Source organism: Rhamphochromis longiceps, linkage group LG17 (genome assembly GCF_057381845.1).
Source record: "Rhamphochromis longiceps isolate RC_006_pf linkage group LG17, R_longiceps_female_GT1.1, whole genome shotgun sequence".
Lineage (NCBI taxonomy): Eukaryota > Metazoa > Chordata > Actinopteri > Cichliformes > Cichlidae > Rhamphochromis > Rhamphochromis longiceps.
Window position 1 is genome coordinate 42,324,373 of NC_140573.1, and position 16,273 is coordinate 42,340,645.

A 16,273-nucleotide genomic window follows, 5' to 3' on the forward strand; every position below is an offset into this window, starting at 1 on the left:
GCTGGCCGACGGACCCAATATAGACATGATCTGAAACTGGGAAGTGAAACATCTTCAGAAAACATCCATTTGCCTCCTTTCAAGACTAAATCAAGAGTACATATGACTTAAGGTTAAGCAACAAATTGTATTGTGCAAATTGTTTTGGTTCATCAGGGGGAAAAATATCACACTGATTCTGTAAAAGTCTCAAAATTAACAAAAACTGCATGTATCAGATATGATATACTGCTCGTTAATGCAATCACTTTGCATGGCTTTTCTCAGTAAGGTGAATTACATATTACCAAAGCAGTATGAAACTAGTTTACTGGTTTCATACCCATTTTGCACGCTAAACGTCTCTCACGGGATACAAACATACCGGACAGAAAATGTCTGTTGTTTTCCTTTCACAGTGGAGGTGGAAGTGCTTCCTGTTGTGAGCTACATTAAACCTTATGCATGCCCTGAACACTTATTTCCACACCTGCATCTTCCATCAGGGGTTAAACTGAATGAACAGACAATGTAAAATGTGCACACAGATCAAACAGCTCCAGAATTTGTTGTTTTGAGCTCCATTGTTTACTACCATGCAGCTGCATTTAAAGTTGCTTTAAAATGTGACAGATAGGATGCGTTTGTGTGTGGGTTTGCACATCTTGAATACAAGCATCACTGAGCCAGGACCTCAGTGTAATGGAAAAACTGTGTTGAGCTTTAAAGCTGTGTGGCATCAGGTTTGTCAAGTTGGCTTCTCAGCACTGTCGCTTATCTCCCCAGTGCACATGGGCAGCAGGATAGCTCTGCAGTCTGGAAAACCAAGGTCATCTCCCTCTGTGGCGAACAGAAACAGTACTGCTCAGATGCAGCCTGCACTGCCAAAGACTAACTGCTAGATGCTGAAAAAAGCAAATAAACAGGTTTATTACATTTGTCAGAACTTCACATTCAATTTCAATGGTTTCCCTGCACAGGAGGAAAAACAGATGGAATTTCTATCCATTCTGGAAAAGACTAAAAAAACAAAAACATTTTCATACAATAAAATCTCAACTGAAACAAGACAATCCACTGTGGAAACTCAGTGAAACTAAATTAAAAACACAAAGTCAAAATGAAATGAAAATAAAAACTAATTAGAAAATACAAAACTATAATAACTCTGATTAGGATGTCGTTTGGACTGGAGGTCTGCCCAGCGCTACCAGAGCAGAGCAGAATAGCAGACACACAGGACACCTGCAAGGACCTGAACAGCCCACAGACCAACAGGAACCGTGATAAAGGTTGTCCACGGCCAAATACCACCAGAGACAGGTGCTGAAAAACCAGCTAAATGTAAGGAATAATATCCAAGGCATCGATGCGTACGCCCTACTGGTCATCAGATACTCAGCTGGAATAATAAACTGGCCTCCAGACGAGACAGATGCCACTGATGTCGAGACACGTCAAGTCACGACGCAAAAACTCCTCACAGTGCACGGAGGAGGCCTCTGTCTGAAGTCCAGCACCTAAGGCTCTGTGAGCAACAAGGCAAGGCAAGGCAAGTTTATTTGTATAGCACAATTCAACAACAAGGTGATTCAAAGTGCTTTACAGAGACATTAGAAACAAGAACAAATAAAAAGCATGATTTAAAATTGATTAAAACAAGCAAATAAACTAACTAACTAATTAACAAACAAACAAACAAACAAACAACAGGATATAAAATCAAAACAGATAAAATCAGAACAGTAGATAAAATCAGTAGTTAAATGTAAGTTTTGAAATTTAAGCTTAAAAGTGTGGATTTGGTGCTTTATTCAAATGCAGCTGAGAACAGGTGAGTCTTCAACCTGGATTTAAATAAACTGAGTGTTTCAGCTGATCTGAGGCTTTCTGGGAGTTTGTTCCAGATATAAGGAGCATAAAAGCTGAATGCAGCTTCTCCGTGTCTGGTTCTGACTCTGGGAACTGATAAAAGACCGGATCCAGATGACCTGAGGGATCTGGAAGGTTCATACTGGGTCAGGAGGTCACTGATGTATTTTGGTCCTAAACCATTCAGAGCTTTATAGGCCAGCATCAGAACTTTAAAGTCTATCCTCTGACGGACAGGCAGCCAGTGTAAAGACCTCAGAGCTGGACTGATGTGGTCCACTTTTTTGGTCTTAGTGAGGACTCGAGCAGCAGAGTTCTGAATGAGCTGTAGTTGTCTGACTGATTTTTTAGGTAGACCTGTAAAGATGCTGTTACAGTAATCAAGCCTACTAAAGATGAATGCATGGACTAGTTTTTCCAGGTCCTGTTGAGACATCAGATCTTTTATCCTTGAAATATTCTTGAGGTGATAGTAAGCTGACTTTGTTATTGTCTTAATGTGTTTTTCTAAGTTTAGGTCTGCATCCATCACTACACCCAAATTTCTCGCCTGGTTTGTGGTTTTTAGATGTATAGATTGAAGTTCTCTGGTGACCTGTAATCGTTTTTCTTTGGCGCCAAAGACTATTACCTCAGTTTTGTTTTTGTTTAGCTGGAGAAAATTGTGGCACAACCAGTCATTGATTTCCTCAATGCATTTACCAAGAGCCTGTACAGGGCCTCGGTCTCCTGGTGACATTGTGATATATATTTGTGTGTCATCTGCATAGCTGTGATAGTTTATTTTGTTGTTGTTTATAATCTGTGCCAGTGGGAGCATGTAGATGTTAAACAGAAGGGGTCCCAAGATGGAACCTTGGGGAACTCCACATGTGATACTTGTCTGCTCAGATGTGAAGTTACCTATTGATACAAAGTATTTCCTGTTTTCTACGTATGTTTTGAACCAGTTTAGTACAGTTCCTGAAAGACCTGTCCAGTTCTCCAGTCGTTTGAGTAATATGTTGTAGTCGACTGTATCAAATGCTGCACTGAGATCCAGTAAAACTAAGACTGACATTTTTCCACTGTCTGTATTCAGACATATGTCATTAAACACTTTGGTCAGAGCGGTTTCAGTGCTGTGGTTCTGTCTAAAACCTGACTGGAAGGCATCGTAGCAATTATTCTGTTTTAAGAAGTAACTGAGCTGTTGAGAAACTGCTTTTTCAATGATCTTACTTAAAAACGGGAGATTTGAGATCGGCCTGTAGTTGTTCATTTGTGTCTTGTCAAGATTGTCCTTTTTCAGTATAGGTTTGATTACAGCAGTTTTTAGTGATTCTGGAAACACACCTGATAATAAAGAAAAGTTGACGATCTGTAACAGGTCTGACTCTAAAGTCAACAGAAAGGGGAGGAGGACCAGCGAGTGCCACGGCCATAAATTAGGATGAAACACGGAACATCAGGAAAATGGGTCCCTGAGCTGCTCCAAGAATGCCTCAGGCACCTGGAGACAGATGGTGATAGACTCGGTAGAATTACAGTTGTTAGAGGTAGAAGTAGAAGCGTAATTAATCACTTTCGCTGACGATGCAGTTCTGTTGACTTCATCGGGTGGTGGCCTCCAGCTTCCAAATGGCCAAAGCAAAGCCTTATCTTCCTCCTAAAGACCTAGAAAAACGTGTTCATGCCTTCATCCCTTCTAGACTGCAATGCTTTCTGTTTGGGTCTCCAGCACTCGTCTCTCCATCACTTGCACTTAGTCCAAAATGCTGCTGCACATCTTTTAACAGGTGTTAGAAGGTATGAATACATCACTCCAGTTTTATTATTATCATTATCGTATTGAAGTTAAGATTCTTTTACTTACTCTCAAAGTTTTAATTGGTACGGCGCCCAGTTACTCAAGCAAACTCCTCAACATATATAAGAGCGCTGAGATCATCCAGCCAGATGCTCTTAGTACAGCCGAGGTCTGATTGAGTGAAGTGATAACTGAGCTGTCGATTGACCTTTTGATCCACATCCCTACCGTGCAATGTTCCCTCTAAGCTGCGCGCGTGTGCAATTTCACACTGCTGGCGTCTCTGCGCACAAAAAATCTACCTGAATTGAAATTAAAATGAAAACTTTAACAATTCTGTTCTGCAGTGTTAGTCAGTGACTGGCTGCTCCCGTAAGGGATTACGTTATCCCATAGTCCAGCCAATGATGCGATTCACATTCGTATATATGCAGCTAATCAACGTGGTTGACTGACAGCGTCCTTATGTGCCGGTGTTTTAGCAAAGCGGCTGATGTGGAGTGAAGCCACGTTAATGACAACGTGTCCAACCATTGGAGATGTGAGCAGGACAGACGGAACAACTGACGGACAAAGTGTGGACTTTATACCAGTTTGTAAATCGTGTTGATCGGCCACGTAAAACCAGAGTTATGATAAAATATCTGCAATGTTTGTTTTTCTTCCTGAATACTGTCGTTGTTTATATTTACTGCAGGAAGAAACGGTAAAAACGGCGTTTTATAAGGAAAACGCACGAAAGCCTGTGAGCCAAACCCCCCCCCCCCCCCCCAAAAAAAAAAAACCCCCCCCAGCCTTTCCTATTGGTGGCAAAATGTACCATGTTTAGGAAGGGGGAAGTTTTAGGAGTGACAGCGTGTTTGAGATGTGAGATGTTTGCGGCGTTTAGCGTAAATCTTGTGTAGTTAGTGTGTAGTTAGTGTGTAGTGAGTGTGTAGTTAGTGTGTAGTCAGTGTGTAGTCAGTGTGTAGTTAGTGTGTAGTCAGTGTGTAGTTAGTGTGTAGTTAGTGTGTAGTCAGTGTGTAGTTAGTGTGTAGTTAGTGTGTAGTTAGTGTGTAGTCAGTGTGTAGTCAGTGTGTAGTTAGTGTGTAGTCAGTGTGTAGTTAGTGTGTAGTCAGTGTGTAGTCAGTGTGTAGTTAGTGTGTAGTCAGTGTGTAGTCAGTGTGTAGTTAGTGTGTAGTCAGTGTGTAGTTAGTGTGTAGTGAGTGTGTAGTTAGTGTGTAGTCAGTGTGTAGTCAGTGTGTAGTCAGTGTGTAGTTAGTGTGTAGTCAGTGTGTAGTTAGTGTGTAGTTAGTGTGTAGTGAGTGTGTAGTCAGTGTGTAGTTAGTGTGTAGTTAGTGTGTAGTCAGTGTGTAGTTAGTGTGTAGTCAGTGTGTAGTTAGTGTGTAGTCAGTGTGTAGTTAGTGTGTAGTTAGTGTGTAGTTAGTGTGTAGTGAGTGTGTAGTTAGTGTGTAGTCAGTGTGTAGTCAGTGTGTAGTTAGTGTGTAGTTAGTGTGTAGTTAGTGTGTAGTGAGTGTGTAGTTAGTGTGTAGTGAGTGTGTAGTCAGTGTGTAGTTAGTGTGTAGTTAGTGTGTAGTGAGTGTGTAGTTAGTGTGTAGTCAGTGTGTAGTTAGTGTGTAGTGAGTGTGTAGTTAGTGTGTAGTTAGTGTGTAGTGAGTGTGTAGTGAGTGTGTAGTCAGTGTGTAGTGAGTGTGTAGTGAGTGTGTAGTGAGTGTGTAGTCAGTGTGTAGTCAGTGTGTAGTCAGTGTGTAGTTAGTGTGTAGTCAGTGTGTAGTTAGTGTGTAGTTAGTGTGTAGTGAGTGTGTAGTCAGTGTGTAGTTAGTGTGTAGTTAGTGTGTAGTCAGTGTGTAGTTAGTGTGTAGTTAGTGTGTAGTGAGTGTGTAGTCAGTGTGTAGTTAGTGTGTAGTTAGTGTGTAGTTAGTGTGTAGTGAGTGTGTAGTTAGTGTGTAGTGAGTGTGTAGTTAGTGTGTAGTCAGTGTGTAGTTAGTGTGTAGTTAGTGTGTAGTCAGTGTGTAGTTAGTGTGTAGTGAGTGTGTAGTCAGTGTGTAGTTAGTGTGTAGTTAGTGTGTAGTTAGTGTGTAGTCAGTGTGTAGTTAGTGTGTAGTTAGTGTGTAGTTAGTGTGTAGTGAGTGTGTAGTTAGTGTGTAGTCAGTGTGTAGTCAGTGTGTAGTCAGTGTGTAGTTAGTGTGTAGTCAGTGTGTAGTTAGTGTGTAGTTAGTGTGTAGTGAGTGTGTAGTCAGTGTGTAGTTAGTGTGTAGTTAGTGTGTAGTCAGTGTGTAGTTAGTGTGTAGTCAGTGTGTAGTTAGTGTGTAGTTAGTGTGTAGTCAGTGTGTAGTTAGTGTGTAGTTAGTGTGTAGTCAGTGTGTAGTCAGTGTGTAGTTAGTGTGTAGTCAGTGTGTAGTTAGTGTGTAGTTAGTGTGTAGTTAGTGTGTAGTTAGTGTGTAGTCAGTGTGTAGTTAGTGTGTAGTTAGTGTGTAGTCAGTGTGTAGTTATTGTGTAGTCAGTGTGTAGTTATTGTGTAGTCAGTGTGTAGTCAGTGTGTAGTCAGTGTGTAGTGAGTGTGTAGTTAGTGTGTAGTGAGTGTGTAGTTATTGTGTAGTCAGTGTGTAGTTATTGTGTAGTCAGTGTGTAGTTAGTGTGTAGTTAGTGTGTAGTCAGTGTGTAGTCAGTGTGTAGTTATTGTGTAGTCAGTGTGTAGTCAGTGTGTAGTCAGTGTGTAGTGAGTGTGTAGTTAGTGTGTAGTCAGTGTGTAGTTAGTGTGTAGTCAGTGTGTAGTTAGTGTGTAGTCAGTGTGTAGTTAGTGTGTAGTCAGTGTGTAGTTATTGTGTAGTCAGTGTGTAGTTATTGTGTAGTCAGTGTGTAGTCAGTGTGTAGTGAGTGTGTAGTTAGTGTGTAGTCAGTGTGTAGTTAGTGTGTAGTCAGTGTGTAGTCAGTGTGTAGTTAGTGTGTAGTCAGTGTGTAGTCAGTGTGTAGTGAGTGTGTAGTTAGTGTGTAGTCAGTGTGTAGTTATTGTGTAGTCAGTGTGTAGTGAGTGTGTAGTTATTGTGTAGTCAGTGTGTAGTTAGTGTGTAGTCAGTGTGTAGTCAGTGTGTAGTGAGTGTGTAGTTAGTGTGTAGTCAGTGTGTAGTTATTGTGTAGTCAGTGTGTAGTCAGTGTGTAGTTATTGTGTAGTCAGTGTGTAGTGAGTGTGTAGTTATTGTGTAGTCAGTGTGTAGTTAGTGTGTAGTCAGTGTGTAGTCAGTGTGTAGTGAGTGTGTAGTTAGTGTGTAGTTAGTGTGTAGTCAGTGTGTAGTTAGTGTGTAGTTAGTGTGTAGTCAGTGTGTAGTTATTGTGTAGTCAGTGTGTAGTTATTGTGTAGTCAGTGTGTAGTCAGTGTGTAGTCAGTGTGTAGTGAGTGTGTAGTTAGTGTGTAGTGAGTGTGTAGTTATTGTGTAGTCAGTGTGTAGTTATTGTGTAGTCAGTGTGTAGTTAGTGTGTAGTTAGTGTGTAGTCAGTGTGTAGTCAGTGTGTAGTTATTGTGTAGTCAGTGTGTAGTCAGTGTGTAGTCAGTGTGTAGTGAGTGTGTAGTTAGTGTGTAGTCAGTGTGTAGTTAGTGTGTAGTCAGTGTGTAGTTAGTGTGTAGTTAGTGTGTAGTCAGTGTGTAGTTAGTGTGTAGTCAGTGTGTAGTCAGTGTGTAGTGAGTGTGTAGTTAGTGTGTAGTCAGTGTGTAGTTATTGTGTAGTCAGTGTGTAGTGAGTGTGTAGTTATTGTGTAGTCAGTGTGTAGTTAGTGTGTAGTCAGTGTGTAGTCAGTGTGTAGTGAGTGTGTAGTTAGTGTGTAGTCAGTGTGTAGTTATTGTGTAGTCAGTGTGTAGTCAGTGTGTAGTTATTGTGTAGTCAGTGTGTAGTGAGTGTGTAGTTATTGTGTAGTCAGTGTGTAGTTAGTGTGTAGTCAGTGTGTAGTCAGTGTGTAGTGAGTGTGTAGTTAGTGTGTAGTCAGTGTGTAGTTATTGTGTAGTCAGTGTGTAGTCAGTGTGTAGTTATTGTGTAGTCAGTGTGTAGTGAGTGTGTAGTTATTGTGTAGTCAGTGTGTAGTTAGTGTGTAGTCAGTGTGTAGTCAGTGTGTAGTGAGTGTGTAGTGAGTGTGTAGTTAGTGTGTAGTGTAGTCAGTAGTGTTGTGTGTGTCAGAACAATGAGGCGCCTGCTGAGTGTTACAGGTGTTACAGCAGTGACACATCTGCTGCTGTCAGGCCTGCAGGTATCAGGCTGTTGTTCTCCTTCATCTCATAGTGGACACAAATTATTTTTTGTGACACAAATAATTTGTGTGGCATCAGATTTGATGCAGAACAGCTGATTGTTCTGTAAATAGTTTGAAATGTTTGTTTAAAAAACGCCTTGGCTGCATTTTTAGGTAAACAGCTGCAAAAAACTGTTGTTTGCAAAACTCAGTTACTTTTTTGAAGAAGTAACTATATAATTAATTGCCCAACATTGGTCATTATTTACTGTATTTGCAGACAGAGTTACAGACTCTCTCCCAGACCACAGACTCATAATACAGTCAGAGCTTTATTTTTATATTTTTATTTTTATTAAAAAAAAGAAAGTTGTGTTTTCAAAATTGTTGTCAAAGTTATTTTTCCTTCCAACAGTGTTAACATGCTACAGGTCATGAACAAGATTTTTTTACATTCTCATTGTAAGTGGGCTAAAGCAGTTAATTAAAAGTAGTCTAACATAAATGCTGTAATTTGATTATTTTAATAAACCATGTAACTTGCATGGATTGGATGCTGGCGTGACCACAGTGCACACGTCTGCTGTTGCTCACAGTGGTCCAAGTGTCCGCTCAGGGAGTTTGTGTGTTCAGACACATGAAACATTAGAGGGAACTTTGCTACCGTCATCTTTCACATCAACTGTTGAACGAGGTCATGGATGCAAGTAGTGAAAGAGATACAGCAGGTTCAGTGTGGATGGCGAGGTGCCTAAAACACCTCACCCAGAGCCTTCTGTTATGGCCTTATGCATCTCTATAAACCTTAACCATGACCAAATGTTGTCGAACTCTTGAGTGACACGTTATGAATACAGAGTTGAATCTTTAAAAACTCCACTCTGTCTAGGTAGAGCGCTAATTTCATTAACAAATCAATATTTCGGTTGTTCCCAGAAACAGGATCATGTAAAGTGCATTAAAATGCATCCATTTTTTTTACCATGTTCACAGAGTGACAGAAGCACTGGATATGAAAACACTCTCACACTTGGCTTCCTGTGAAACGTTCAAATGTGTTTTAAAGGGCATAGAAACACACGCCTGTGTTCAACTTGTGTTTTATTTTCCAGGCATGAAACTGACCTAACAGTTCAGCCCACACAGAAGCAGCATGTTGAAGCACTTTGCTTTGGTGTCCATATCATGTCCAGACAACCAGCATTTTTATTGCCTTCTGTGTCCAGTTGGACTTCTTAGACATGGTCAACCATCACTTTGACAAAGGTCCATTCAAAAAGAAAGACTCATCATTAGCACCTCTGGTGTGTAGCGATGTACACCAGGCGATTAAGCCTGATTGCTGTGATCTTTACTTAAGCACCAGAGTATTCAGTGCCACCTTTTCATAAGCAGAATTTCTAAATGGTTTGAAGCTGTAAATAATATCTTTAGTTTTGCTCAATGCACCATTACAGTGAACTGAGGTCTTTGTTTTAGTTTTCATGTGTAACAGGATGACTTAATCTACTAAAATTAGGAATCTGTGTGTATGTTAACTTCTTAAACAAGCTCTGATGACCACACGCGACTTCCAAATGAGTAACGCTGTCTTCCACGCTCAACATCTAGAGCTTTACTATCAAACTGTCTTTGAGCTCTACCTTTAAGTGCTCTCTGCCTCCCCCTCACTTCCTCTCCTGCCTTTGACTCATTCAAATGGCTTTCTGGCTCCAGTCTGGAGAGTCGCTCACTTAGCAACTTGGCAATGGACCTGAAAAGATTAAGAAAATCTTGTGTCAAAAAGTGCTGAGTCAGACAAGTCTGGTTTTATCAGCAGTGCCAGAAGTGTGGCCTATCAAAGGGACACACAGCAGCCAATAAGACAGTTCTGCCGTAATAATGCTGCGCAGCCATTGTCTGTCAGCGCCTCTGTGCAATCTGCTTAGTTTCATGGCCTTTCACACACAGACTCGTGTTGTACATTGGAAGACAAAAATGCCGTCCTGCTTGGCAGAAGAGAGAAATGACATCCAGGCACCAAACTGGATCATGTCCCTTTTTTCCAGCAGGTTTCTTTCTCTGCTTTCAACCATCAGTAATTTAAAATATGAATTCATTTAGCAAAGATGCTCATTTTACTCCCTTTATCCTTTGATCGTAGTTGACACTGATGTGCAGGCCTCATCACCCTGGTCATGGGACACAGGTTTTGCTACCCATTGAAGCTGGCAAAAGAGCTTAGAAATGCTGGATGAGAGGATGCTGTTACTCCTCCATCTTCAGCTGCAGCTGATAGTCCTTGTTTTGTTCTGCGGCCTCAGTTATCTTAATTACATACCTGTTATTAACCTCTGTCTCTCTTCCACAGCATGTCTTTATCCTGTCCTCCTTCTCTCACCCCAACCAATCACAGCAGATGGCCCCGCCCCTCCCTGAGCCTGGTTCTGCCGGAGGTTTCTTCCTGTTAAAAGAGAGTTTTTCCTTCCCACTGTCGCCAAAGTGCTGCACATAGGGGTCATATGATTGTTGGGTTTTTCTCTGTATTATTGTAGGGCCTACCTTACAGTATAAAGCACATTGAGGCGACTGTTGTTGTGATTTGGCGCTGTAGAAATAGAATAGAATAGAATTGAATCTAGTTCCAGATCAGGTTGCCCTGTTGCTACCTCCAGAGGGTACTCTGTGTCATCCTGTCTCTCTGTTTTGGTTTGTAGCTGGTCATTTGCAGCAGAGCTTCTCTCCATGCTTTTAAGAGTGATATATCTGTTTGGCTCCACCCCGTCCGCCCACCCCACTCGCCGTGTGACCACGTGGGTCCTCGTCACTTGGCGAGTAACTTTGAGCTGGATAAAGAAAGCAGTACAAGCCCTTTACCTCCTGATGAAAACTGCCTGAGTCGAGCTCCTCGGCTGTACAGCTGACGTTGCTGTGCCCGAGGCAGATTCTCTGGTGATAACATCCCGAACACGTGTAGCTTTCCTCTCAGGTCCAGAACGTACTGGATTTCACTCTTTACAACAGATCCATGCTTTTGGAATATATGCAGGGTGTGGTCTTTGAAATGTTACTGACATGTTTCAATAATCTTCACAGTATTTTGTTGCCTCTTTTCTAACTTTTCCCGAAGATGTTGCTAGTGTGTAAGTTAAATGAAGCGCATGTCTATTTAAAATAATACTTTAAAAAAACAAAGTGTTTATTTGCAACAACAATAAAACAAGGTCATGAACTATTCACGTGTTGTTTCTGTCATGACTAATATATTCTGATTTCTCGTCACTCAAACAGAATAAATAAGCTGCAGCATTTATTCTGATGATGACCATAACACTCAATTTCTCACTTAATGTCTTTCCTCAGACTTGCGGCGAATGACAGCTGGTTTCATGGGCATGGCTGTGGCCATCATCCTGTTCGGCTGGGTCATTGGTTTGCTGGGCTGCTGCTGGGACCGAGGCCTCATGCAATATGTGGCCGGCCTCCTCTTCCTAATGGGAGGTGAGTCTCACACACACACACACACACACACACACACACACACACACACACACACACACACACACACACACACACACACATGCCTGACGGGGGCAGCAAAGGCACCTGGACCTCTGACTCAAGGACCTATGCAGTTTTCTCTGCCTTTATGTTTGTTGAAATATTTTTATCATCATTCAAATGATTCAAAGTCTATATTTTCTTACACAAAATGAACCATGGCTACAAACCCTGGTGTTTTTCCCTCACTCCCACTTTGCTCTCCAGTGGGTTTGATGCATTTTAGAACTGCAGTCTTCTCCACTGACTTGCTGCTGACACTAACTTGGCCCTGTTGCTCTTAAACACCTCTGGTGGGTTCTTATAATCATGCACAACAGTCTCTCCAAGCACTCAGAGGACGGGACAATCCAGGGAAGGTCTGTACACAAGAGGAAGAACGGTGACATTAGTTGCAAGGAAAACACACCAGACTAAAGAACCGGAGTTTTATTAACAGCGTCGCTCAATGATCCAGCAAAGACTGAACCTCAGCCACCATCTAAGTAGTGCCTCTTGACGAAATCATTGGGAAAAGGTAACTGATTCATCAACATCGACACAGACACACAAGCACAGAGAGAGGACAGGGAGACACAAAGAGAAAGCAAAGCCTTCGACCAGATTCCAAAAGGCTGATTCTGCTCATCTGGACATTTTCAGTGGGAGAAACGTTTCATCATCATCAGCTGACTGCAGGTTTCAACCTTATAAACAGGACATTTGCACAAATGACTGAAACCAGCACCACTGAAGGAACAGTGGGCTGGGAGGTCGGCTCATTGATCAACAGCAATGTGCACAGTATATGGTCTTGTACATGTGTCTGACGGAGGATCTGTGAAGATGGGGAAATAACTGTTCGTTCGCCTGCTGAATCTGTCATTTTACTCAGTTTCTGATCTTTTCATTCAACTGTGTGAGAGAGAATTTCAGAAAGAAAACATGACATAGAAGAACTATTTGAAAAACTGAAGCGATGAAAAGTGAAGGATGGAAAATGTTCATAACCAAGTGCTTCAACAGTTTAATGATCCGTGGCCTTATCCCAAATCGTCATTGTTGTGTTTGCATCATCCAGGGCTGCACTAGGCTGTGACTAACATGCAGGCACTCATTTAGGGAGTGTGTGATGTGCTTTAGCTTTGGATTTGAAACTTTGCTCAGTCATGCTCATTTTATTGTGGGAAGTCAAAATCATAATTGTATTTGCTGTTCTACCACAGCCCACTGTGACATTTTCACTGTGAATTCTCACAAATACTTCATGGATACTTCATAATAATAACACTTAATGCATTAGGTGAAGCATTTCCAGTGAACACAACGCAGGGAAAAAGTTACAGTGTGTTTGGGATCTATTCAAAGATAATCGGCATTAAAAGTATTAAAGCAGCTGCAACTGTATTTTAAATTTTGCATGATGTGACCTGTTCAGTTCCTGCTGCCGGTGCTCACCACGGATATCACATCTTTCAACATCTTGTTGTTTTTGCAGGAACCTTCTGTATCATCTCCCTCTGTACCTGCGTCGCTGGCATCAACTTCGAGCTTTCCCGTTACCCGCGGTACCTGTACAGCTTGCCCGATGATATCGGCCACGGCTACGGCTGGTCCATGTTCTGCGCCTGGGGAGGCCTCGGCCTCACACTTATCTCTGGCTTCTTCTGCACTCTCGCGCCCTCTGTTCAACCAATACCGAGGTCTACCTGTCCCAAATCTCGACAGGAGAACGGCACCGTGTGCTAAAGCTGGCTGCGTGCGCCAGGCCAGCTGAACCCACAGACAGACAGACAAAACAAACAAGCTATTCCATGTTTCCATGTGTCAGCTCATATCCACTCTATCCTGGTTACAGATTTTGTGTGTGTGTTTGTTTAAAATGGGTGTCTTGATATCTTGAAAATACAAGAAAAAAACCTGAAGAACTGAAGAAATATCAAAAATTAAAAGTTGTGTTTATTTTTATTTTGTGGAGTAGATGCAGAAATGGATCGTGACCAGGAAAGACGTGAAAGAAATGATATGGAGACCACGAAAGACTAAATTGTAACGAGTGAGTGCTTTACTGGTCTACTGTGATTGTGGAGACGCTAATGGATTAACAGATTGTTCAGAAGATCAAGTAAAGATCTGGTGGAACCTTCTTATGATCTTTTAAAGCTTTTTGTGGAATATTTCACAAGCCAGTGGATCAAACATGAAACCATGTGACTAGCGGGAGTGGGATCACATGAATTCTCCAACTTCTGGGGTCCTTCCAGTTACTAGTAACAGGCAAGATCCAGAAGAGAAGATCCAGGACTTCCACTGATGTACATTATTGTACAGAATATTCAAGAGAAATGACAACCAGGCATTGGACTATTTCCATCTTTGTGTCGGTGCAGCACATTCCAGCGAATGATCCTAATCTAACGTTTCATACATGCATTCCTCTTTTACTGAAACTGTTTTGCTTTTTACTGAACCTTCATGTTGTGAATGAACTGTTGACTCGCTCAATGCAAATGTGTTTAATTTTTTCATTCTAGTCATAAGGCTAAATGTGTGTGTGTGTGTGTGTGTGTGTGTGTGTGTGTGTGTGTGTTTACGTGCAGACATGTTGAGACGAGTTATTTTCAAGTCTTTACAAAAGAGTGATCAACTTGACAAAGCAGCGCCTCAGCCTGAGTATGTAGGGAAACAGAAGCTTTGATCAGCAGTGAGATGAAACAGGAAGCTGCAGTATCCCGTTTAACCAAACTGACATCTGCCCCGTCTTTTCTGGAGAGCCCCAGTTGACCCGGCAGATAAAGAAGTCGCTTTAAAAGGGAACAGCACGTTTAGCTCTGCTGAACATCTAGGGAACGTTTAAGTAATTACATCTAATGAGAACACTTCTTGTCCCTGGGGATCAGCAGGTTATCTGCAGGGCCTTCTCGAAACAGTATCTAAGCATAAGGTTTGAAAGGTCTCATCTTAGAAGAAGGAAGAAAGATCTCAGCCACGAACCATGAATCACAAACACATGGGCTTGAATTTACTCACATCATCAATTCACCAACACTGAATCCAGCAGGCAGTTGTTGCCAACATCCAGTTTGTGAAAGCGGAGACTCTAAATACCACAGTCCCGTACCAGGGACAGACAGTTCAATTCAATATAGTTCAAATCACAACAGTCACATCAAAGTGCTTTACATTGTAAGGTAGACCCTACAATAATACATACAGAGAAAACCCAACAATCATATGAACTCCTATGAGCAGCACTTTGGCGACAGCGGGAAGGAAAAACTCCCTTTTAACAGGAAGAAACCTCCAGCAGAACCAGGCTCAGGGAGGGGCGGGGCCATCTGCTGCGATTGGTTAGTTAAGGGAGGATTCAGTCAGAGGATCCAGCCCTCACTGTAAGTCTAAAGTAGAGCGGGTGTGTTATATTGGGGTGATACAGAACTATGACGTGTTGAAGATGAGACGGGACCACTGAGAGGCAGGCGACGATTTCATTTCCCACTGGATCTATCTACTGACATGTTACAATGTATCCAGCCAAGACTTAAAGCAAACACTGTACTGGGATCTGTTCAGAATAATTTAGGTTAATTACAACTTGGATCATGTTTTTCTAGCTTTGGACATCAATTGGTCATTACTGATACTGTGTTGTTTTTGTTCTTGTTCATAGTTTTGTCTATGTGTTGCTTAAGAAACATGATGGAGTTCTCTGACACCAGGTTACTGTGTGGATTAGCAGCTACTGTCAGAAACTGCTTAGTTTGAATTAACATCATTATCGAACTGCCTTTTTCTTTCAGCACTGATGGTCAGCTGGTCAAACATGTCTTATAACACTTATACTCACATACAAGTAAACCGACATTTCCAAAGAAACATCTTTTTATCTCAAGACAAAATGCTCTTTATGAGAAAAAATGAAAAATGTGAGAAAAAATGAAATACATTATTTTGTGGACAAACACTGCGCCACAGTAAGTCACAGACTGCCACAATCATGAACTCAGATCTATCAACTCCAAACCTGTTCACCTGGTCTGTGGTCACAGACATTTGTAAAAGAGTGGGTCATCCTAAAGATTTTGAGCACCGTACTCACAGAATTTGAGCGTGGTGCTTTCATACTAAACCACCCTAAGTCTGTTTTTGTTTCTTCCATCTTAGACATTCGACAGTCAGCTATAAGTGGTATTATTGCAAAGTGGAACCTCTTAGGAACTAAAGTGACTCAACCATGAGAAAGCAGATCATATAAAGTGGCAAATGATGCTCGTAGTTAAGTTAAGTCACCACCAGTCTGCTGATCTAACAACGTCCTGTGGAATCATCAGGACAAAAACTATGCATCAGAGCTTCATGGTATTCGTGGCCCAATACTTTTGTGCACATAGTGTATCTCAGATCCACATCGTATGGGAACCAAGTGGCAAAGGCAATCCATCACAGTCAGTAGAGGAGCAAAAATAGATGAGACTGTCTGTGACAAAATCTAAAATGAAAATATTAGAATTGAGAAAGTCGTTTACTTGTATGGGAATATTTCTCTAGAAGGCAGGAGCTCTGTTATTTAAAATGTTCTTTGTCTGTTTTCATAGCAGTGACAGCAGATGTGTATCATCCTCAGAAAGAAGCTTGTTGTTTCTTTTTAGACTTTCTTCATTAATTTTATTTTATTATTGATTTTTTGTCCTGTAACAAATGAATTCAGCATCATGAATGGTTTTCAGGAGTGTAAATAAAACATGAGGATGTAGTGTCTGATATTCCCAAGTCCCAGTTTTATAAGATTATCATGTTTGGCACCCGTGCTGGCAGCGTTCCTTTAATCCTGCTCATGAGCTGGGACACATTTTGAGTTCCAAAGTTACCTGAAAGACGTTTTTTTAGTGTTTCCGG

At 41.5% G+C, this 16,273-nt stretch overlaps 1 protein-coding gene and 1 long non-coding RNA gene across 2 annotated transcripts in view; both read left to right on the forward strand.

Moving 5' to 3' along the window:
• The window catches only part of tmem178bb (transmembrane protein 178Bb), a 71,451-nt gene extending 55,178 nt beyond the window's left edge, over window positions 1-16,273 (forward strand). The window contains exons 4-5 of the mRNA XM_085386915.1: window positions 11,201-11,338; window positions 12,876-16,273. Coding sequence (XP_085243041.1) covers window positions 11,201-11,338; window positions 12,876-13,126 — 389 coding nt within the window. The 3' untranslated portion in view covers window positions 13,127-16,273. The remainder of the gene's footprint in view (window positions 1-11,200; window positions 11,339-12,875) is intronic.
• On the forward strand, window positions 5,090-7,958 carry LOC146650288 (uncharacterized). The gene is made up of 3 exons (XR_014908229.1): window positions 5,090-5,155; window positions 6,559-6,618; window positions 7,725-7,958. It is a non-coding gene; the product is annotated as an uncharacterized LOC146650288 (long non-coding RNA).